The 19,140-nt window shown below is 41.8% G+C and overlaps 1 protein-coding gene across 1 annotated transcript in view; it reads right to left on the bottom strand.

Annotated features, from left to right (window-relative positions):
* Positions 1 to 322: 322 nt before the first annotated feature.
* The window catches only part of LOC133132396 (ribosomal protein S6 kinase alpha-3), a 33,731-nt gene continuing 14,913 nt past the window's right edge, over positions 323 to 19,140 (bottom strand). Inside the window, exons 3-22 of the mRNA XM_061247821.1 lie at positions 18,331 to 18,447; positions 13,965 to 14,046; positions 13,661 to 13,741; positions 12,963 to 13,042; positions 12,509 to 12,615; positions 11,765 to 11,802; positions 10,108 to 10,250; positions 9,490 to 9,560; positions 8,679 to 8,767; positions 8,326 to 8,390; positions 8,041 to 8,143; positions 6,717 to 6,844; positions 6,392 to 6,517; positions 6,195 to 6,284; positions 5,943 to 6,101; positions 5,489 to 5,650; positions 4,463 to 4,539; positions 4,208 to 4,325; positions 3,773 to 3,913; positions 323 to 2,904 (exon numbers count right to left, since the gene is read on the bottom strand). Coding sequence (XP_061103805.1) covers positions 2,782 to 2,904; positions 3,773 to 3,913; positions 4,208 to 4,325; positions 4,463 to 4,539; positions 5,489 to 5,650; positions 5,943 to 6,101; positions 6,195 to 6,284; positions 6,392 to 6,517; positions 6,717 to 6,844; positions 8,041 to 8,143; positions 8,326 to 8,390; positions 8,679 to 8,767; positions 9,490 to 9,560; positions 10,108 to 10,250; positions 11,765 to 11,802; positions 12,509 to 12,615; positions 12,963 to 13,042; positions 13,661 to 13,741; positions 13,965 to 14,046; positions 18,331 to 18,447 — 2,100 coding nt within the window. The 3' untranslated portion in view covers positions 323 to 2,781. The remainder of the gene's footprint in view (positions 2,905 to 3,772; positions 3,914 to 4,207; positions 4,326 to 4,462; positions 4,540 to 5,488; positions 5,651 to 5,942; positions 6,102 to 6,194; positions 6,285 to 6,391; positions 6,518 to 6,716; positions 6,845 to 8,040; positions 8,144 to 8,325; positions 8,391 to 8,678; positions 8,768 to 9,489; positions 9,561 to 10,107; positions 10,251 to 11,764; positions 11,803 to 12,508; positions 12,616 to 12,962; positions 13,043 to 13,660; positions 13,742 to 13,964; positions 14,047 to 18,330; positions 18,448 to 19,140) is intronic.

Below are 19,140 nucleotides of genomic sequence, written 5' to 3'. Positions count from 1 at the left end.
GGACTTAAAGATTTTGCTGATATGTGATGAAATGATGTTGAATGATATTGAAGTGAAGATATTACCCAAGGTAAAATGTAAATAAATAAGCTTCATTAACCTAAGACCAAAGAGCATTCTTTTTGAATTACGCCAAAAATATATAAATTATAGGATTACAGGAATTTAACTAATATTATATCTGCCACAATCAATACATTGAGGTAAGAGATCTTTGAAATCTGTGACAGTGTAAGGTGACAGTGTTCAACAAAACCACCGCAAAGTCTAAGAGTGGAAAAGATTCTTTAGAGTGCATATGCAAAATAATGTCAAAAACATATACATATAGCATTCTTTTATTCTTATAAATTTTTTTTCACTAAGATTACAAAAAGATAGCTGAAACAGCTTGCCTAGACATGATAAATACATAACCAGAAACATTTCCAGTGCTCATAAAATCTGAAGATAGGAATATATAGAGATAAAACGGGTCACTAGAGCATAAGTGCATGTTACCCAGCCTCCACAATACATTTTCACTCCAGGACCTGAGCAAACAGTCTAACCCTGCCACCAAATACTTAAAATTACACAAACTAAAATTAAACAAAACAGAAATCTTCCCAATCCCTAGGCCATACATATCACCCTGACGAGCCATGTGCAGGGAAGTAGAAAATCTGATTCCATTCACATAAAAAAATACATCTGAGCTTTTAATCATCTCTTAAAAACTGCAATGAATGTTACTTTTACCTGCATTCATTACATCCCTCATACTCCCATATATCCCTTATTTTGATTTGTAAAGAGGAAGAAAATAAGATACAGCAGGAGACCTCAGACTGATCTCATGGATTTCCCATCCAGTAGTCCACAGTGAAGAGCAGCAGAGGATCATGAGGAGGAAGAACTGCATTTGTCGGTGCAGTTCAAACAGCACTTTTCCAATGCAATCTGACAGAATCAGAACCAAGCTACAAGAACATATCTGTAGGTTTTTCCTCTAAATGTGGTTTTTACTGCAGCTGATGATACATTCAATGAGGGGAGATAGCAAAATGATTCTGTTCTGCTTTGGGAGTAGCTACGTACCACTCTAGCTTGGTGCTGTATTAGGTTTAGCATAATATCTTAAGACTAGCTCCTAGTTATAATGACGTTGTAGAAATGATAACACCTTTAGTGGTCATTCTAAATTCTATGCATTCTGAAATAATTGTATTTAGCCACTTATGGGCTAAGAATGAAGGATGGATAAATGTAGACATCACACACAACAATGTCCTCCTAATATAACGCCCTTCCCATGTGTTACCAATAACAAATGTCAAAAAATGTATGATTGGGCAATTTCTTTGCTGCACTGTAACACTACACATTGTTTACATGGTAATCAAAGATTTAAATGTACAACAACAATCCTGGTTTGCACAGCTAAAGCATCAGTTTCAGTGCAGTTCTAACCTATGGCCCAGATGAAAACCTGAGCAGCACCATGGCGTTGTCCAGGAAACGACAACCCGTTTGAGCTGGCAGGGTATTCCCTGCCTCTTCACTCCACTGGCCAGTCTGGTCACTGTGGTCTTCCTGTGGAAACTGCACCTTCTGCAGTCCTAGAGTGTAATGACACAGGCCCAGCTGGAGTAAAGAGAACCAGGAACTGGCCTCATGCCATTTGTAAAACGTGCATCTCCTTTGCTTGTGGACAATGTATGTACAGGGCTATCCCATTGCTGTTCAGAATGGGGTAAATCAAGAAATCAAGATAAGAATGAAAAAAAAAAAAAGAAATGGTACGGAAACATTTATTACTCAAAATATTGAATTTAAATCGTAAAAATAGCTAAAAAACAAAAAAAAAAAAAACTGGAATGGGCAGTGGATCTAAGAATGTAATGTCACTTTCCTAAAGTATTCTAGGCACTCTACTACCACACAAGACGAGCCATGTACAGCAAAAGATCTGAAGAGACCAACATGCCCCCTGGTGGATAATGGACTGTGTGGATAATGTCTACAAGCCGCACTAATGCTGGTCGTAACTCTGCTCTAATGTAAAATAATTCTCACAGTTGCGTGAATATTCTCTCTTGCTCCATTTAAAGGAATGATACTTGTTGCGGGAATCGCATCAGCAGCCAACGTAAATCAGTGCTATAGGGTTGTTTCTATTATTTGCTGACTCACAGAAAATATTTAACTCGAATTATGTAATTGAATATGTATCGGAGATCACGACAAAAGCAACGATTCAGAATTGCGATTGCCCATGGTTATAGCATTAACTTGCCGGAAGAGGTCGGACTCTGACCAGGAGGAGATTGCCTTTATAGACTGGATGCCCACAAAGCACCCTGCAGCATCTCAAAGTGGATGTCCCCAGATCTTCAACACAATCAATTTGAGCTAAAAATATTTTCTTTAAATACCAGCCTATATTGAAATCCTTTATTTTATTTATTATATTCATACCCTTGCAAGTAAATATATCTAATTATTACAAAAATATATACAGTAGCTAAATTTCCAATGAAAAAGAAAGCCTTAAACGCGTTCTTGGATTGGAGGCAGGGATGATTATACATGCAAAATCTTGTTGATTCTCTTGATTGAAGGGAATTTGTATTTTTCTGTTTTCGGTTTCCTGTGCCCCTATTTGGTGTTGAAGCTCCTGATGTGTGAATGCCAGGCAGGAGCCCCGTGTTGGTTATGAATGCAGCTCCCAGGGCGTGTCCTGGCCTGTGCCAACACACTCATGAATGAGGCATGTTCCAGCAGTGCCAGGCAAACGGGTCACAGGGCGGTGGAGGTGAGCTTCTTCATCACCCTGCGCTGAGCGAGCGTGGAGCAGCCCACGGGCTCCAGCATCGGGGCCACGTTCCTGTTGAGGGCGGAGTACGTGGCAGCCATCGCGCCCTGTGACGGGACACAGCTTTCAGTCAGCAGAGAGACTTTCAGAGAGACTTTCCCACAGTCAGCTCCATGGCAACAGAATGCTTGCATGGGCTTTACCCCACAGTGACACATGACTCAGTCTCCACAAACGCTTCAGGCGCATCAGTCCCTCAGTGCACTGGCTGTTTTTGCAACCAATATTTACTAATTGAAAAGGGGAAAAGTTACAGTATATGGAATGTACACAGATCTGCAGAAGCAGATGGTATAATCAAAATAGTTGAGATGCAGGAGCTGGTGAGCACCCTGTATTTGGCAATACAAGAATGCCATTACTTCACTGTAAGGCAAAATATAAACCTTGCCTCCAGCACGCGCGTTAATTGTGTGAAACGGGTGACTTTTTCGATCGCTTAGCATCATTGTCAAGTCTAATTTCAAATGGTCACCTGACTGCTGGAACTGTGTGTCATACATAGGCAATGAATCATAGTTAGCAGAAAAACAGATGACGGCTGCTAACTGCCAACTATGACTCACCATCTATGTATGGCTGTAGCTACTTGCACTCAGCATGGTACTAAGGTTTTATAGAAGACAGACAGAGAAGAGGCAGCAGCTCTCCAATCTACCACAAAATGGAAGTAAAAGATACCTCTATGAACATTTTCATGAAAAACAATTCATGAATTTCCCTATTAAATAGCCTGACACTAATTTGAATCAACCATACAGCCAAGTAAGCTACCGGATTCAATTATGAATGATTAGTTTTATTAGGAAATTACCATTTCAAGTGAAACTCCGAAATTCCTAATTTAAATTCCCCATCCCTGAAAATATCACAGCTTGTGTCTGCAATGTAAATAAATGATGTAACTGCTGATACCTTGACCAAGTGGGGAGCATCTGGTCTGTTGAGCTGATACTTTGGCAGCTGGTCTTTGTGGACGATCCAGGGATGTCTGATGACCTGGGCAGCAGTCAGCCTCTGGTGAGGGTCCACGTGCAGCATCTTTGACACCAGGTCCTTGGATCAAAGTCACAATACATCACTTTCTCTGATGAGTCATTCATCCTCTTCACTCCTTACTCAGATGCAGGTTCAAAATATTCAGCAAAAAAACATCACACACACAGTAAGGAAAGAATAGCAAAGTAACAGTACAGGAACGTGTATGCTGTATGTTCCAGGACTTAAATGAACTTAAAACACCTCTGCAGATTAGACATTCACAACACCCTGTGTTTAGAGAAACAGCAGCTGCATGGAGTACTGAGAGAAATGAGCCCGTGCATTGGTCGTAGTAACAGCGACATGTACCTTGGCCTCGGCAGAGACAGTGTTCCAGTAGCCTCCTGTCAGAGCAAACTTTCCGCTGCCGACCCGAGCCAGGATCTCCTCTGGGGTGTCGTCAGGCCCATTAGCGAAGGGAGTGAACCTGCAACCGGCCGAGTAAACCCCATAAGACAAAGCAAGGCAGCGCGAAGCTGCGACAACCAACCCTTAACGACTGTGGCGTACCATCATCAGGTGACACTAGCAGCCCCCTAGAATACATGGCCCAGGACACCCTACCCTGTCAGCATGGTGAACAGCAACACCCCCAGGCTCCAGATATCGCAGGCTGCATCATATCCCTGCTTCTTCAACACCTGTAGACATAAAACGCAAAAACTGATGCACCTGTACACACTTTCACTCACTGCCAAATATGAAAAGTGAAATGAGGCCACAGCCAGAGCTAATATTATTCAAAACCAATATAGTTCTGTTGCTAACAAACACAGGTTAAAACAAAAGAAATTGGTTGAGCTGGATAAATACTGTTAGAAATGGGCCCTATATAAAAATGAATAGTAAACAAATGTACTTTGTTCAAGGGAAGAGTCCTTGATTTCCCCATGCTCTTCATTCAACCTAACTGCTGGATATTACCTTTAATGATATTTCTTGTGTCAGCCATATGCTATATTGTACATGGATACCTAATCTTTGCACTGTGTTTATGCTCTAAATCAGTCTGGATAAGAGTGTCTGCTAAAGTCTGCCAGCAAAAGTAAATACATGATTGGTCGATGGGTGCGGCATTAATCCTTAGTGTTGAATGAATCCGGTATAAAGGAAAATAGATATTACAGTACTGAATAAGATAATGAAAAAAATAATGAATTTTAGATCACACACTAGTGAAGGCTCAAAGGAGCTGAAATGCTTTGGTGGCCCATCCTTTTGATTTTAATTACTTTCCATCCTGGATAAACCTTTACAATACAGGCATTTTAATATAGATGAGTAAAAATAAAATACAAATATTTTGCAGCAGAGGTGTTACAGATTGCAAATAGGCAGCCAGATCCATGTCTACTTAAACGAGAGTGGGTACATATTATGAAGAATCACCAATAATATTTGCTGATGGGGTGATGGAGAGGAGAGATTTTCATTTTCTACTGCCAAATAAAAGTACTTATTAACAGTATTTTTAATTTCCACACAACCTTACTTTGGTGATGCTGTACATATAGACCATCCCAATAAAGGGTGCTTGGAATAAATCTGCAACAGAAAGTAGAAGTGAGAGAGGGGTGAATGTGGCAATACCTCAGGGGCCACAAAGTTGGCAGTGTAGCAGGGAGTCATCAGCAGGCCATTCTCTGCCCGAAGCTGCTTAGCGAAGCCAAAGTCACAAATTCTGATGGACTCTGGGTTCCCAGACTCATCAACGTACAGGATGTTACTGGGTTTCAGGTCCCTGTGGACCACCTGACCGAGACAAGGGCACACGTGTGAACTACAACAAATAACAGTAACACTGTCTCATTATATCATTATTACACAGAGTCAGAATAGACTAATGGTCCAATTTTAAAAGGGTGCTAGAGAGGATGATGGAGGATGATGTTCACAGGAAACAAAACAAGACTAAATGTTCTTAAGCATTAATATCATTGTGACTAAAGAGAGAAATACAGGGGAAAGAACAGAATAGACCATTACATAGTATTATCCAATTCAAAAGACATTGCCATACACCACAGTGATGGAGAAGTCTTACCCCCTGTACATGCAGGTACTCCACAGTCCTTGTGATGGTGTGAAGGACTGCACTGGCCTCTCTCTCAGAGAAGAACTTCTGCCGCAGAATCTTGTCCAACAGCTCCCCCCCTTTCATCAGCTCTGTGACCAGGTACACAGAGCGCCCGTCATCATACACCTGGGCACAGAGAGAAGTGAGAGGGAGTGGTCACAAAACATGGGTCCGTACAAAAATAAATAAATAATAATATAATAATGTAAGCAGACTCACATCCTTTAGCGTGATGATGTTGGGATGCTGCCCGTAACGCAACAGGATCTCCACCTCCTCAGTGGGGTCCCTCTTGGCCTTGTTGATGATCTGAAAATGAAGAGCATCAAGCAAATCACAGTAACCTGCACTGGATGATCCTTCACAAATGATGGGCTTGATATGCTGTGAAAATAAAGCAGGTTTATGAGGCTCACCTTTACAGCAAACTCCATATTGGTGCTCTTCTGGATGCAGCGCTTGCAGATGGAGTAGGAGCCCACGCCAATGTCTTCCTTAACGTCATATACATCGCTAAACTGCACGGGGCTCCTGTGCAGCTGCTACAGGAACAGGAGACACGTATACACACATATCACTTACCGTCCAACACCTTTTGAGTACATGTTTGTGAATGTAAATGGAGTGGAGTTTTGAGTGTGTACTGTATATGCACATGCTTGTTGTGTCCTTTAGTCCATGCATGTTTGTGAGTGTGTAGCGTTACTGGGTGTGCACACACGTTGGTGTATATGTGTATACCTGTACAATGGAGTTGACACTGGTGCTCTGCAGTGACTGTTCACATTCCTCCTCTGTGGTGATGGCCACAAAGCTGAAGCCTCTGAACAGCTGGTGGGCATTGGCACTGGGAGGTACGCCTGGTGAGTCTGGGAGCAGAAACACGACAGAGAGCTGGTGAGCCCTCCCTGCCTCTTACTCCCTCCACAAAGGGTTATTCAAGAGCTTCTCATAAAAGGGCTGAATGAATTGATTTCTGCACTGCTTTTGCCTTGAGCCCCAGTCTCAGTCCACCAACAGGCCAAATTACAGGCCAATTTCCAACCTTCCCTTCCTTTCCAAGGTGCTGGAAAAAGTTGTCGCTGCACAGCTCCAGGAAGGCCTCAATGACAACAACCTATTTGAGAAATTTCAGTCTGGTTTCTGGGCAGCCCATAGCACTGAGACAGTGCTATTAAGGGTAACGACTTGCTGATGACTGCAGATGCAGGCTCCCCCTCTCTCTTTATCCTCCTGGACCTTAGATCGACCACACCATCTTCATCAAACACCTCCAAGACACCATTGGACTCTCAGGCACAGCCCTGAACTGGTTTTATTCGTATCTCCAAGACAGTATGTCTGTCTTGGATGGTCCAGGTCCCAGACTCACAATGTAACCTGCGGTGTCCCACAAGAGTCTGTCCTCGGACCCATCCTGTTCATTTTATACATGATCCCCCTTGGGTGTGTCATCAGCCAGCTTTGAATTTCACACAGCTTTATATTAATTAATAACATTGGCTGCATACGCACTGCCTTGAGGAGAAAAGAGCCTGGATGAAAAAGAACTTCCTGAAACTGAACTGCAGAAAGAGGACCTCCTTGTTGGCACCCCCCACCAGCTCTGTCACTCTCCCTTAACCCATCTCACTATTGCAGGCCCGAACATCTCTCTCTCCTTCTCAGTCTGCAAACTGGGCATCAAGTTTGACCCCTCTTTGACCTTCAACAACCACATTAAACAGCTGTGCAAAACCTCCTTTAACCACCTCAAAAATATTGCAAAACATTGCACCCCATCCTCTCCCTGTCTGATGCAGAAAAACTTGTCCGCGCCTTTGTCTCCTCAAGGCTGGACAAATGCAAGCTCCAGTATATTCAAAACAGCGCTGCCAGGATCCTGGTGAGAGTGCAGAAACACCACTATATCACCCCCATCCTTGCATCTCTGCATTGGCTCCCGCTCTAGATCTTATCTGTAGCGCCTTCAGATTTTATGCTAAATGAAAGGCATAATGAATTCAATGTATTAATAATTATAATAATAATAATAATAATAACATGGTGATGGGAAAACTCTCACCTTTTGGCGTTTTCGCTGTGAATTCAGGGTCAAAGTAGAATGTGTCGTCAGGTCTACCAGACGCAGGTTTGAAGGGTGGGGTGATTTCCCTTCTAAATAATTTCTAAAGGAAAGCAAACAAACGTTCATTCAGACCACTGTTCAGAGCTCTCTGCACTGTCACACAGACAGTACAGAACTAAGACTCATCTCCATACTATTTCCCCTGCTAGCTCACACATAGACCCTCATGTATAAATGCAAGCATTTATGCATGCATGAACACAAACATATGTCCAGACTTACGTTCCAGTCTATTGTGGAGTAGAACGGATGTCTTTTGATCTCCTCCACTCCATCGGGGCCAGCCCCTGTAAACACCAGGAGTCCATCATACAAACAGTCTCTGACAGTGCATATTGTACATCACCACCTGCAGTCATTCATACTGTACTTCAAAACACTAGCATCCGTTAGATACATCATATTTCATATTCTATATCACTGTGCCAACAATATCTCAAGGGCACCAGAGACTGAAGCATCAACAGCTAACTAGAGGAGCTTGTTTAATTAATCAGAGACACCTGCTATAGACTGGCAGTAGAGGTAACAGGCTTACATATCTTACGTATCCCTGCCTTACATAACCTGCTTACCTAGTCTATTGCCAGGGTTGCGTTTGAACAAGTTCCGCAGGAGGCTCTGTGCTTCTGGACTCAGGAACTGCGGCATACCAAGCTTGGCCCTAGGAGGAGGACAAAGAAAACGGAAAAACTGACTGCAAGGATTTTTTTACATTACATTACATTATTGGCATTTGGCTTATCCAGAGCAACGTACAGTTGATTAGACTAAGCAGGAGACAATCCTCCCCTGGAGCACTGCAGGGTTAAGGACCTTGCTCAGGGGCCCAACGGCTGTGCGGATCTTATTGTGGCTACACCGGGCTTAGAACCACCAACCTTGTGTGTCCCAGTCATTTACCCTAACCACTATGCTACAGGCCGCCATTTAAAAGGCCATTTAATTAGAGTAAGTAGGTTTATTCCACTAAGTGATTGATTTTACTACTGCAGTTTTAAAGGTTACACAACATATTGTTCTTGATTGTTAAATCATTAACTTAACCCAAGATATCAGCCAAACACCTACCACCTGTGGCAATCAGAAAAATGCAACTATGTACTAAAGAGACTTTGGGGACCCAAGACGTCATGTGTAAATTGCCTGTCGTAATTTAAAATCAGCGTTAAACTCAATGGCCAGGGTTTGAACGTACTCTTACGTTAAATTCAGAGGCAATATATTCATACCCAGACGGTGAGGAAGCTTTTGGGTGATGCATTCACACCCAGACCGTGTTAAAACGCAGAATATTTTCACACTCATAGTGCAAAGCTCAGTGTTTTAACACTTGGTCAGTGAAAACTCAGAGGACTATATTGATGTGCAGGTAAACTCACTCACTTTAGGATCATTGTCATGGTCTCCTTTCGGTCTTTCCCTTGGAAAGGCAGTGTTCCTGTCAACATCTCAAACTGTGAAAGAAACCACTTGTTTGGACCATGGAAGCATTTATGAATTGCAAGAGGGCCATTCTATGCCAACACCAGGTTGCACCACAGCACCCTAAAGAGCATTTTTAAGGCCAAATATCTCTAAATCAAAAATAGCTTCATGTTTTCTCAGGTGCGCTATGAATTCTACATACAAAATGATCTTGAGATACAGAATTAAGGCTTTTCTTTACAAAGTTATGTACCTCTAAATATCACATTTTGTGCCACAACATGTTTTTTTCCATTGTGACATGAGGCAAACTTTAAATGGCTCTACCAGAAAACAAAATGGAGTATGAACCTCAAGTTTTCAGGAAGTTTGTGCCTCATAATTGTCTACCAACACACAGAAAAAGAGAAACTCCAAGAGGTGCTGTGGTGCTACCTCCTGGAGCTGGTGTAGAATGACCCAAATCCTTTTTAATCTGGTTTAACGTTACTTCATTTTGCTTTAATAAATAACTTTTAATCAACAAAGTTTGATTGAATGCCAATCAGGTTACACTAGAAACCCTGCCCCTCTCACCATGAGCACGCCATATGACCACCAATCAGCACTGTGGGTGTGGCCTCTGCGGTTCACAACCTCCGGTGCCATGTACTCCACTGTACCACAGAAGGAATAGGCCTTGTTTTCATGATCGATGGCTTCCTTACTCAGCCCGAAGTCTTAACACACAAAAAGAAAAGAGCCATTCACACACATGACAGAAAACTGTTGGATATAAATAAACAGTATATGATTCCAGAGTGTTACTGTCCTTTGCCCTTTGGCACATATAGCTTAGGCCACTTCAGCAGAAGACGGCACAAAAAAAAAAAAACAGCCTCATTTCACCTTCATATGAACAATAATAAAATGAAGTATAATTTTCTACCACTGAATGATAATTTAGGGCTATAACTGAAAAAAGGTGAGGAAAGTAAGATGAATAAGACTCAGTAAAGTTTCACTGGGTGAGATGGCTTCAAAAACTAATTTGGGAAGATTTTGCCCCGAGCTAACAATCAGAAACTATCCAGAGTTTATGCTACATCCATCCCCAGAATTGGGTTGCACAGTCAGGGCTAATTAAATGAAAGCAGAACCCAAAGCATTCATGGTTGCTGACTACCCTTTCCTCTTTTGATCAAATTACAGATTTTCTTCTTTTTATAGATTATAGATTTTGTTTCTCCAAGGAAAAAAAAGATTGCCAAAAAGAACATGCATTTCATATACAGTAGACTCCAGAATTATTGGCACCCTTAATATTAGTGGAAAAAAAAGGCTGCATATGATAAACAATGTGGATAATGGTCGACACTCACTGAGCACTTAATTAGGAACACCTGCACACATATTTATTCATGCAATTATCTAATCAGCCAATCGTGTGGCAGCAGTGCAATGCATAAAATCATGCCGATACGGGTCAGGAGCATCAGTTAATCAGTTAAGTCCCAAAAATAAGTCTAATAAATACCTAATAAAGTGCTCACTGAGTGTATATGTTATGTTCAAACATACTGGAAAACTATCATTTTTCCAGTATGTTTGAACATAATTTCAATGTATTTAGTCTCATGTTTCAATGTAAAAAAAAAATAGGTGCCAAAATGATTGCCACCCATAACAATTGTTGTAAATAAAATCAAAGTGAAATTGGCAATACTATTTTATTTTAATTTAGTTAATCTCAGTCTAGAGGAACTACAATGTCAGTCCATCACTTCCTGTTTCATTAAAGTATACCATAAACATACAATTTAGCACTGTAACGACAATAATAATAAAATGATTGCAAACTTGCCAGGAAGAGGATTCAAGTGCCCACGGACGTCAATAAAATGGTGAGGGAGGTCAGAAGTAACCCAAGGATTGCGGTTTAAGAATTGCAGAGATTGGGGGCTCTTTGGTTGTAAGACTTTGGTTGACTCAACTGAATCATTAATGAACTACTTTAAAGCACTACTTTTCAGTTTACAGCACTTTTTGCGCATATTTATCAAGGGTGCCAATAATTCTGGAGGCCACTGTACACATGCAGTAGCACTAAGCAGGTATGCCTGTACCCATGAAGTAAATCTGAGTGTATTTCAGGACACCAGCTCCGAGAGATCATCATGCTGATCTGTGACTGAAGTTCTTGAACTGCCCTGAGGTGTTGCGTTACGCTGAGCAATAATATGAAATGCTATACCTGTCAGCTTGATATGGCCCTGTTCATCCAGAAGAATGCTGAAATGAGAAACATTCACTTTGTCACGATTAATCACCAGACTCTGTGTACCCTATGAATACCCAGTGCAGAAGAGGACACAATGAACCGTGAGGGAGAAGTTATTGAACTAGACTGGATAGAGTGTAATGATATACATATTAGACCAGATTAGTTCAGATTAAAATAACTGCAAGGGTTAACCGATTTGTGGTGCTTGGTAAGTTAGAAAGCATCTTAGTGCAACATACACACAGACAGACATAGAGCTGTGCAGTATAGGTGTAAAGCTTGAAATTCAGTCAACAGGGATGCTCTCATGAATTTCAGCAGAAACCACCTTGATCCGCTACAGACAATGGCAGGATGGCCTGTTGCCAACAACGTCATCGTAAATGAGTATGAATGTGACTGTTTAGATTGAACACTGAACCACATGGATTCACGCATTCCATGCAGGTTACTTTCACCCTATTCTGAGAGGTTTATGCATTGGTAGTTTATATGTAGTGTATCAAAGTAAAATTTTTAAACCTTATGTTTTGTGGATGTGAAAGTGAATAATAGATAGTTACTTCTCTGGTTAGAGGTCTCTAAATGATAGATAATAGTTTCGCTTGAAGTCCCTGTAAATGATATAGTTACTTCTCTGGTTTGAGGTCTCTGTAAATAATAGATATAGTTACTTCTCCGGTTTAGGTGCCTGTAAATGACAGATATAGTTACTTCTCTGGTTTGAGGTCTCTGTAAATGATGCCCAAGCTGTGCAGGTGGTCCAGGGCCAGTGCTAGCTCTGCCAGGTAGAACTTCACGTCCTCCTCTGTGAACATCACCTTGGAGCAGAAATGAGGGCATGCTGAATTGGACATGCACATGTTCACATACAAATGCATTCTGATCTTTTCACTGATGCGCACCTTCTCTCCTCCCCCTCCCCCACTGTAATGGACACACACATCCTTACTTTCTTCCACACATGCATGGACACTCCATCTTTCACACTCTGACCTGGATTGAATTGAACTTTGTCCTTAGCTGTGACTCTGGAGTAAATGCAAGTGCTCATTCTTTTCTTCAAAGTTGGCCAATTTCTTCATTAACAGTTGAGCAAAGGACAAAGATTGATAGAATCCAGGCCTCTTTCACTGCTTCGATAAAAAAAAACAAAAAAAACAGACACCTCTTTGGACAGGCGAGTGAAGAGGTCTCCTCCCCGAAGGAAGTCCAAGATCAGGTAGAGTTTCCCTTCAGTCTGGAAAGCTATAAAAGGTGCATGTGGACAGAAATGGCTCAGAATGGCTCATAAAACAGCACCGGAACAATCACACTCAATACAAAATCAACCTTCCCACACCCTTTAAAGACCTGTAAATCACCCAGCTGTGATTAAGCATAAAGCAAAATTGATTAGGGGAGTGTGGATGTGTGGGGCTTGCTTTTGTCACTACCATTGCTCATAGCTTGGTTTGCTGAATGGTCCATTTAAAAAATAAAAAATAAAAAAAAGCCAGAGAAGTACAAATGCACATCACTTTCTCCAGCTTAGGTGTCAACAACACAGTTGTCCGCAAAGTCAAATTCACAGGAAGTTGTGTATTGCATTTCCAATAGGAACTGAGTCCATGCTTTAGCCAGACTGAGCCAAGGTTCCGTAAAGCTTGGCCCAGTTCTGTCAGCGGGGAAAGAAAAATTAGCGGTTTAATGATAAGAAGTCATATCCATGAACAGGCTTACCCATTTCAGAAATGCAATGAATCTGGAAATGTGTGGGAACAGCCGCATAGCTCAGAGTAATGTAAGCCTGATTTTACAATGGAATACCAATACAAGTTTTTATTTTTATTTTTTATTCCTAATTATTCTGTTTCAAGGTCTCACCATAGTGCAGCTTGACAATGAAAGGGTGATTGACCTCCACCAGGATATCGCGCTCCATCTTGGTCCGAACCCGGTCTCGAACTGAAAGAAACAGAAACGTTACACACACACACAACACACACACACCAAACCTGGCAGATGGCAGCAGAGTAAATAAAAGATGAGAGAGGAGGACATGTCGAGTGTGGACATAATCAATCCTACAGGGATAAAATAAATAGCAGGTTGGCTCTGACCCCAGGCGCACACACACACACACACACACACACACACACACACACACACACACACACACACATTTTACCTTTGAGTGTTGCCTTCTTCAACACCTTCATGGCATAGAGCTGCCCAGCATCTGGCCCAGTCCTCTTCTTCACCAGGAACACCTGAAGGGAAAACACAAAGGTGGATTAATAGTTTTCCAAGGTCACCAAAACACAGCTCAACCCCACCATCAACTGGCCCACTGGTGGAGAAGACAAACATCTACGTGACCCATTAAGGTCCCAAATAAAGAGCCTGCTTTTGAAAAGAAAACCTGAAGAATATGTTATCAAAATATTCACAGCATTTCTTACATGCATTACAGAGAACAGCTGTACACAAGAGATTAGGTGCTACTAAAATATGCTTCTACACAACAGACATGTTACCAAATACATGGAGATTCCAATCCATGACTAACTGCTTCAGGAACAGGGATTGAAAAGGCAGATCTGCCCATTCAACAAATAAACACACTTTGTGAAGTACTTCATGGTGGTGTGGCAGGTGGCAGAGCCCATCTTATGGTCCTTATGAACAGGAGTCTTAGACCATCATGAAAGTGAAATAAAATTCTTCAGAACAATAAATCCTCTTCTCTTCATTAGTTCCATTCTTCTGGTGAGGCTTCAGTGCTACAATATTTGCCAACAGATGCTGCAAGTATACATTTTCAAGTATATACACTCAGTGAGCACTTTATTATTTTTTATTTCATTAAGTCTTCTGCTGCTGTAGCTAATCCATTTAGAGGTTTGACACAATGTGTGTTCAGAGATGCTCTTCTGCATACCATTCTTGTAATGCATGGTTATTTACGTTACTGTCACCTTCCTGTCAGCGTCGACCAGTCTGGTCCTTCTCCTCTGACCCCTCTCATTAAAAATGTGTTTTTACCCACAGAACTGCTGCTCACAAAGAAATGTTTGTTTTTCACACCATTCTCTGCAAATTCTAGAGACTGTTATGCATGAAAATCCCAGAAGATCAACTGTTTCTGAGATACTCAATCCACCCTGGCACCAACAATCATTCTACGGTCAAAGTCACTTAGATCACATTTTCTTCCCCATTCTGACATTTCTTCTGAAAAACAGCTGCCACATGATTGGCTGATCAAATATTTGCATTAACAAGCAGGTGTACAGGTCTACTTAACAAAGCGATCACTGAGTGCACATAACATTTTTAAATATAGGCTATTACGTTTAGAATGGCATATTCAACTTTTAAAATGGGTTAATCAGCAGACTAAACATCACTTCATCCCTACCACATCTTAAAGCTCCCCTCAGGTTTCTGAGCATTAGGAAATAACTGAACAGAAGTTCAAACTTTGTTCCTCTTTCAAAACAGCTTTTGGTGTGAATATTGATTGTGTGAATAAACATACAAAGTAACCATGACAACATTTAGAGCAAAAAGGGAAGTGCAATCAAAATGGAACCTATGTAACCACTGACCAGCGCCAGCAACCAATTCTGTATTTCAGATTACAGTAACTCCAATTGTCAAATATTCAGCACAAGAGTGGTATGACAGGGGGGCAAACAAAATACATAGTTCAAGAATGCAACATTTGCATCATATTTACTGTTTTAAGCACAGAGACAGAGGAATACACTGTGTGGTTAGCTACAGTCAAATGTTTAAGGTGTGACCCATGGAGTCACGTGGTTCAGACATCACAGCAGGCACTCAAAGAGGAGGGTTTAAGAGCGAACGGTACCAGGGAGTCAAGCTATGGGACTAAAAACTCTTAGCTCTGCACACAGGGATTTACATTTTATAAATAGTTATCGCTGGCAGAGGGTTCTTCAGCCTATGTAGGTCCCTTGTTAAATTTTTTTCACACCTAATGTGCTGCCACATAAAACATGGCTATTGCTAAATATATAATATATTAGCAAGTTTATCACTAGCTGAATAAAATGAAATAAAATATCAACAGCATCTCTGCAGTGAAGCAATACTGCTCAGTAGTACTGTATTTCCAATTCCTGATTAAGCAACTCGTGAAGGAGGGGATCAGAGCATAGGTGTCCCCTATAATCTGAGTGCTGACTGTGAAGTTTTTTCACTTCAAACTATTCCTATTTGCTCTTTATCCGGTGACATTGTCTCTGTAAAAAGCACTGTACAAATAATTTAATAGCTGCCTCAGATGACAAGAGAAATTTAATAGCTGCCTCAGATAACAATTTGAAGAGGTAGCCGATTTCTCCCATTTGCTTATGTTTGTCAGTGGCAGTAAAAATATAGTCTGCCGAAGTTCATGCATTTGCATGCCCTCTCGTTAACACTGCCCTGTTACAGTTATTGCATGTGTCATTGCAATGTCAATCTATGAGCAAGTTAAACAAATAACCAAGCTTAAGATTTAACAGCCAAACATAAAAGCAGTGAACTTTCACCGTAACTGGCAAACTCCATAATTTTTCTCTACACATTTGTAGGCGCGCCCTACTGCGAAAGCATTTTCAAAATGATCAAGAAATATTATGATACATTACAACTGAAATGAAATAATGTATGCAGAGGACAAACAGCATGATGGGTTTGAAAAAAAAAATGCAATTACTTCAAGGAAAATGTTCAATGCTGCATTTGAAATGCATAGGAAGTGTAGCATTGTGCGCTCAATTCTGAGGTGGGATGTTGTCATCCATTGAGCAAGGGGATCTTCTAAATGCTCAAATGTAACATAAATATGACATGGAATCACATGGGCCTATCTATCAAAGAGAGAGCCTTTCAGTGAGCATTACTCCTTGAAGGAGACAGTCGTCCATTATACAGTTGTCCATGACAGGAAGGCATGGATAATGGCACTTAACTGAACAGCAACAGTCTACACACCAGCCCTAGAAGAGAAACCCCATACACCAGCCCTAGAACATTAGGTTGCGATATTTAGCTGTTCATCCAAGGTGGCCTGCATTGCATGTCTGATGAACACTGTGTGCTTAGCTAAGATAAGAACCCATTGGCATTCCCAGACATTTTCGCAGGATCTAAGTTGTTTCATGTTTGTGGAACACGCACCTGGGAAGGCAGGGCAATGTCCAATTGGGAATGGGTCCTTGCTTAACCCTGTTAAGCCTGACAGATTTTACAAATATAATATTTTTTTCAACAATAGGTTTTGGATTCTTAAAAAGAAAATAGTCTTACCCGAATTATATAGTAGGCATTTTGAAAATTCTGAAGCAAACTTGTTTTGAAAAATAACTGGACAGCTCAAACATTTTTTTTTAAATTTTTTTTTTTAATTTTTTTTTTTACAATCGGTTTGATCAAATCATCAAATGAAGTAAAATGGGGAAGGTCAGAAATTCCCATACATTGAGATGAATGTAATTTTTTTTCAAATGCAATGTCAGTGTGCACTCAGTTGCTGCCCTTGTTCAGAGAGAGGCGTGTCCCGCACCGCTTTATTCAAGCGAGCTAAACAAGTAATTGACAGACCAGAATGGAGATCCATGACAATTGTATAATGTCTGTCACTGACGGGTAAAATGTCACACACCTCAAGTCTCAGGCCTACAATATGCCCTCGCACACTGAGCTCCAAAAATATACTCAGCTCCAAAAATATCAAACAATTCAGAGTGAGATGGCTTTCAGGGGTTTAAATTGACAAATTGGTAAAATTCACTACAGAAATTGTCAGGTAACAATTTAGCCCCACTACATTGCCCACCACTTCACCAAGTATCTGCCTCAATACCCACACACACACACACCCCACACACACCACACACACCACACACACCACACACACCACACACACCACACACACACCACACACACACCACACACACCACACACACCACACACACCACACACACCACACACACCACACACACAAAACATGGTATGCAAATGAGTCCATTTGTAACAGCATGACACCATACGTCTCGATCCTTATAATACACGTAGAAATAGGTAGAAAATGTAGCTCCTACAACCTCATAGAGAAAATTGAGATCTTGTACTACATAGCAGTTGAGGAGGTGGCCCTGCAGTAGGGATTGGGTGGTCCCAGGATGGATTTCAAACATTTGTTTGGATTCCCTGTGTTTGAATCATTACCTGGGAAAAGTTTGGTACACATTGGATGTTGGAAACAATATTGACAGAATTTTATATGGATCCTACCCAGTGAACATGGCAAATTTGGATGCCATTAATTAGCATTTTACTCAAAGATGATATCCCTACAAAATGAAGTTCCTAGGATGCTCATCTAACCTGGTTCTATATATTCCTACCAGTATTATAAGAGACGTATGGTGTCATCCTGCTATAAATGGTAAAATCTGACTCAAATAGTAGAAAGACCGTCCGTTGAACAGACCAACCAAAGGCCTCGACACTTCCACACAATCCAATAGCAAACTCACCTTGCCAAATGAGCCCTGTCCAAGGACCTTGCGGATATCAAACTGCTCGGGGTCAGCCTTCTCAGACCCTTCCTTTACATGGTGCGTGATGTTGATCTCTTTCACCGAGCCTTCGTCCTGAGGAAGACGAGAAAGACACTGTCACCCACACAGACAGACACAAGTCATGGGTCCTGTATAAAGAAACACAAAGACGGTGTCCTTTCTACAGAGAGACACTGTCAGAACACAACAGCCTGTCGATCAGAGAGACTTACAGGCTTCACCAAATCACTGCGCACACACTCACACCGGCTCATACACGGGCATGAGGACATACAAGCGTACGCACTAAACCTGCATAAACAGTCCTGTCAACTCAATAGCAGCAGGACTGAAAGGCAGAGCAGGAACACATGAGCAAGCCAGTAACTGTGGGAGGACAAAAAGAGAGAGAGAGAGAGACAGATAGAGAGAGATGGAGAAACAGAAACCCAAGCACTGACTGTCCGCGCCGCCCCCACCCAACGGCACCCACGCACATGGCAGGAAGTCTCGACGTTCTCCCACTTTGGCATGGGTCTGGCCCAGGCTGTAGCCCCATCCCCCATGTCGCCGGGCTTGGCGGCCTTCCGTCAGACTCCGCGAGCGGGGCTGCAGGGCCCGGCGCAGCCTCCCATGCCGCGTGTCGGTGAATCTGCTGCCGAGAGCGACTGCGCTTCACTCCCCACGGTCAGGAGGAGGGACCCCCTGACTGACAGCTTCCACACGGTTGCCATGCCACTCCCCTCATATTCCTCCTATTCGCATCGCAGAGTGGGTGTGGGAGAG

Source organism: Conger conger, chromosome 7 (genome assembly GCF_963514075.1).
Source record: "Conger conger chromosome 7, fConCon1.1, whole genome shotgun sequence".
NCBI classification, from domain to species: Eukaryota; Metazoa; Chordata; class Actinopteri; order Anguilliformes; family Congridae; genus Conger; species Conger conger.
This window is presented reverse-complemented; position numbering and strand designations above follow the sequence as displayed.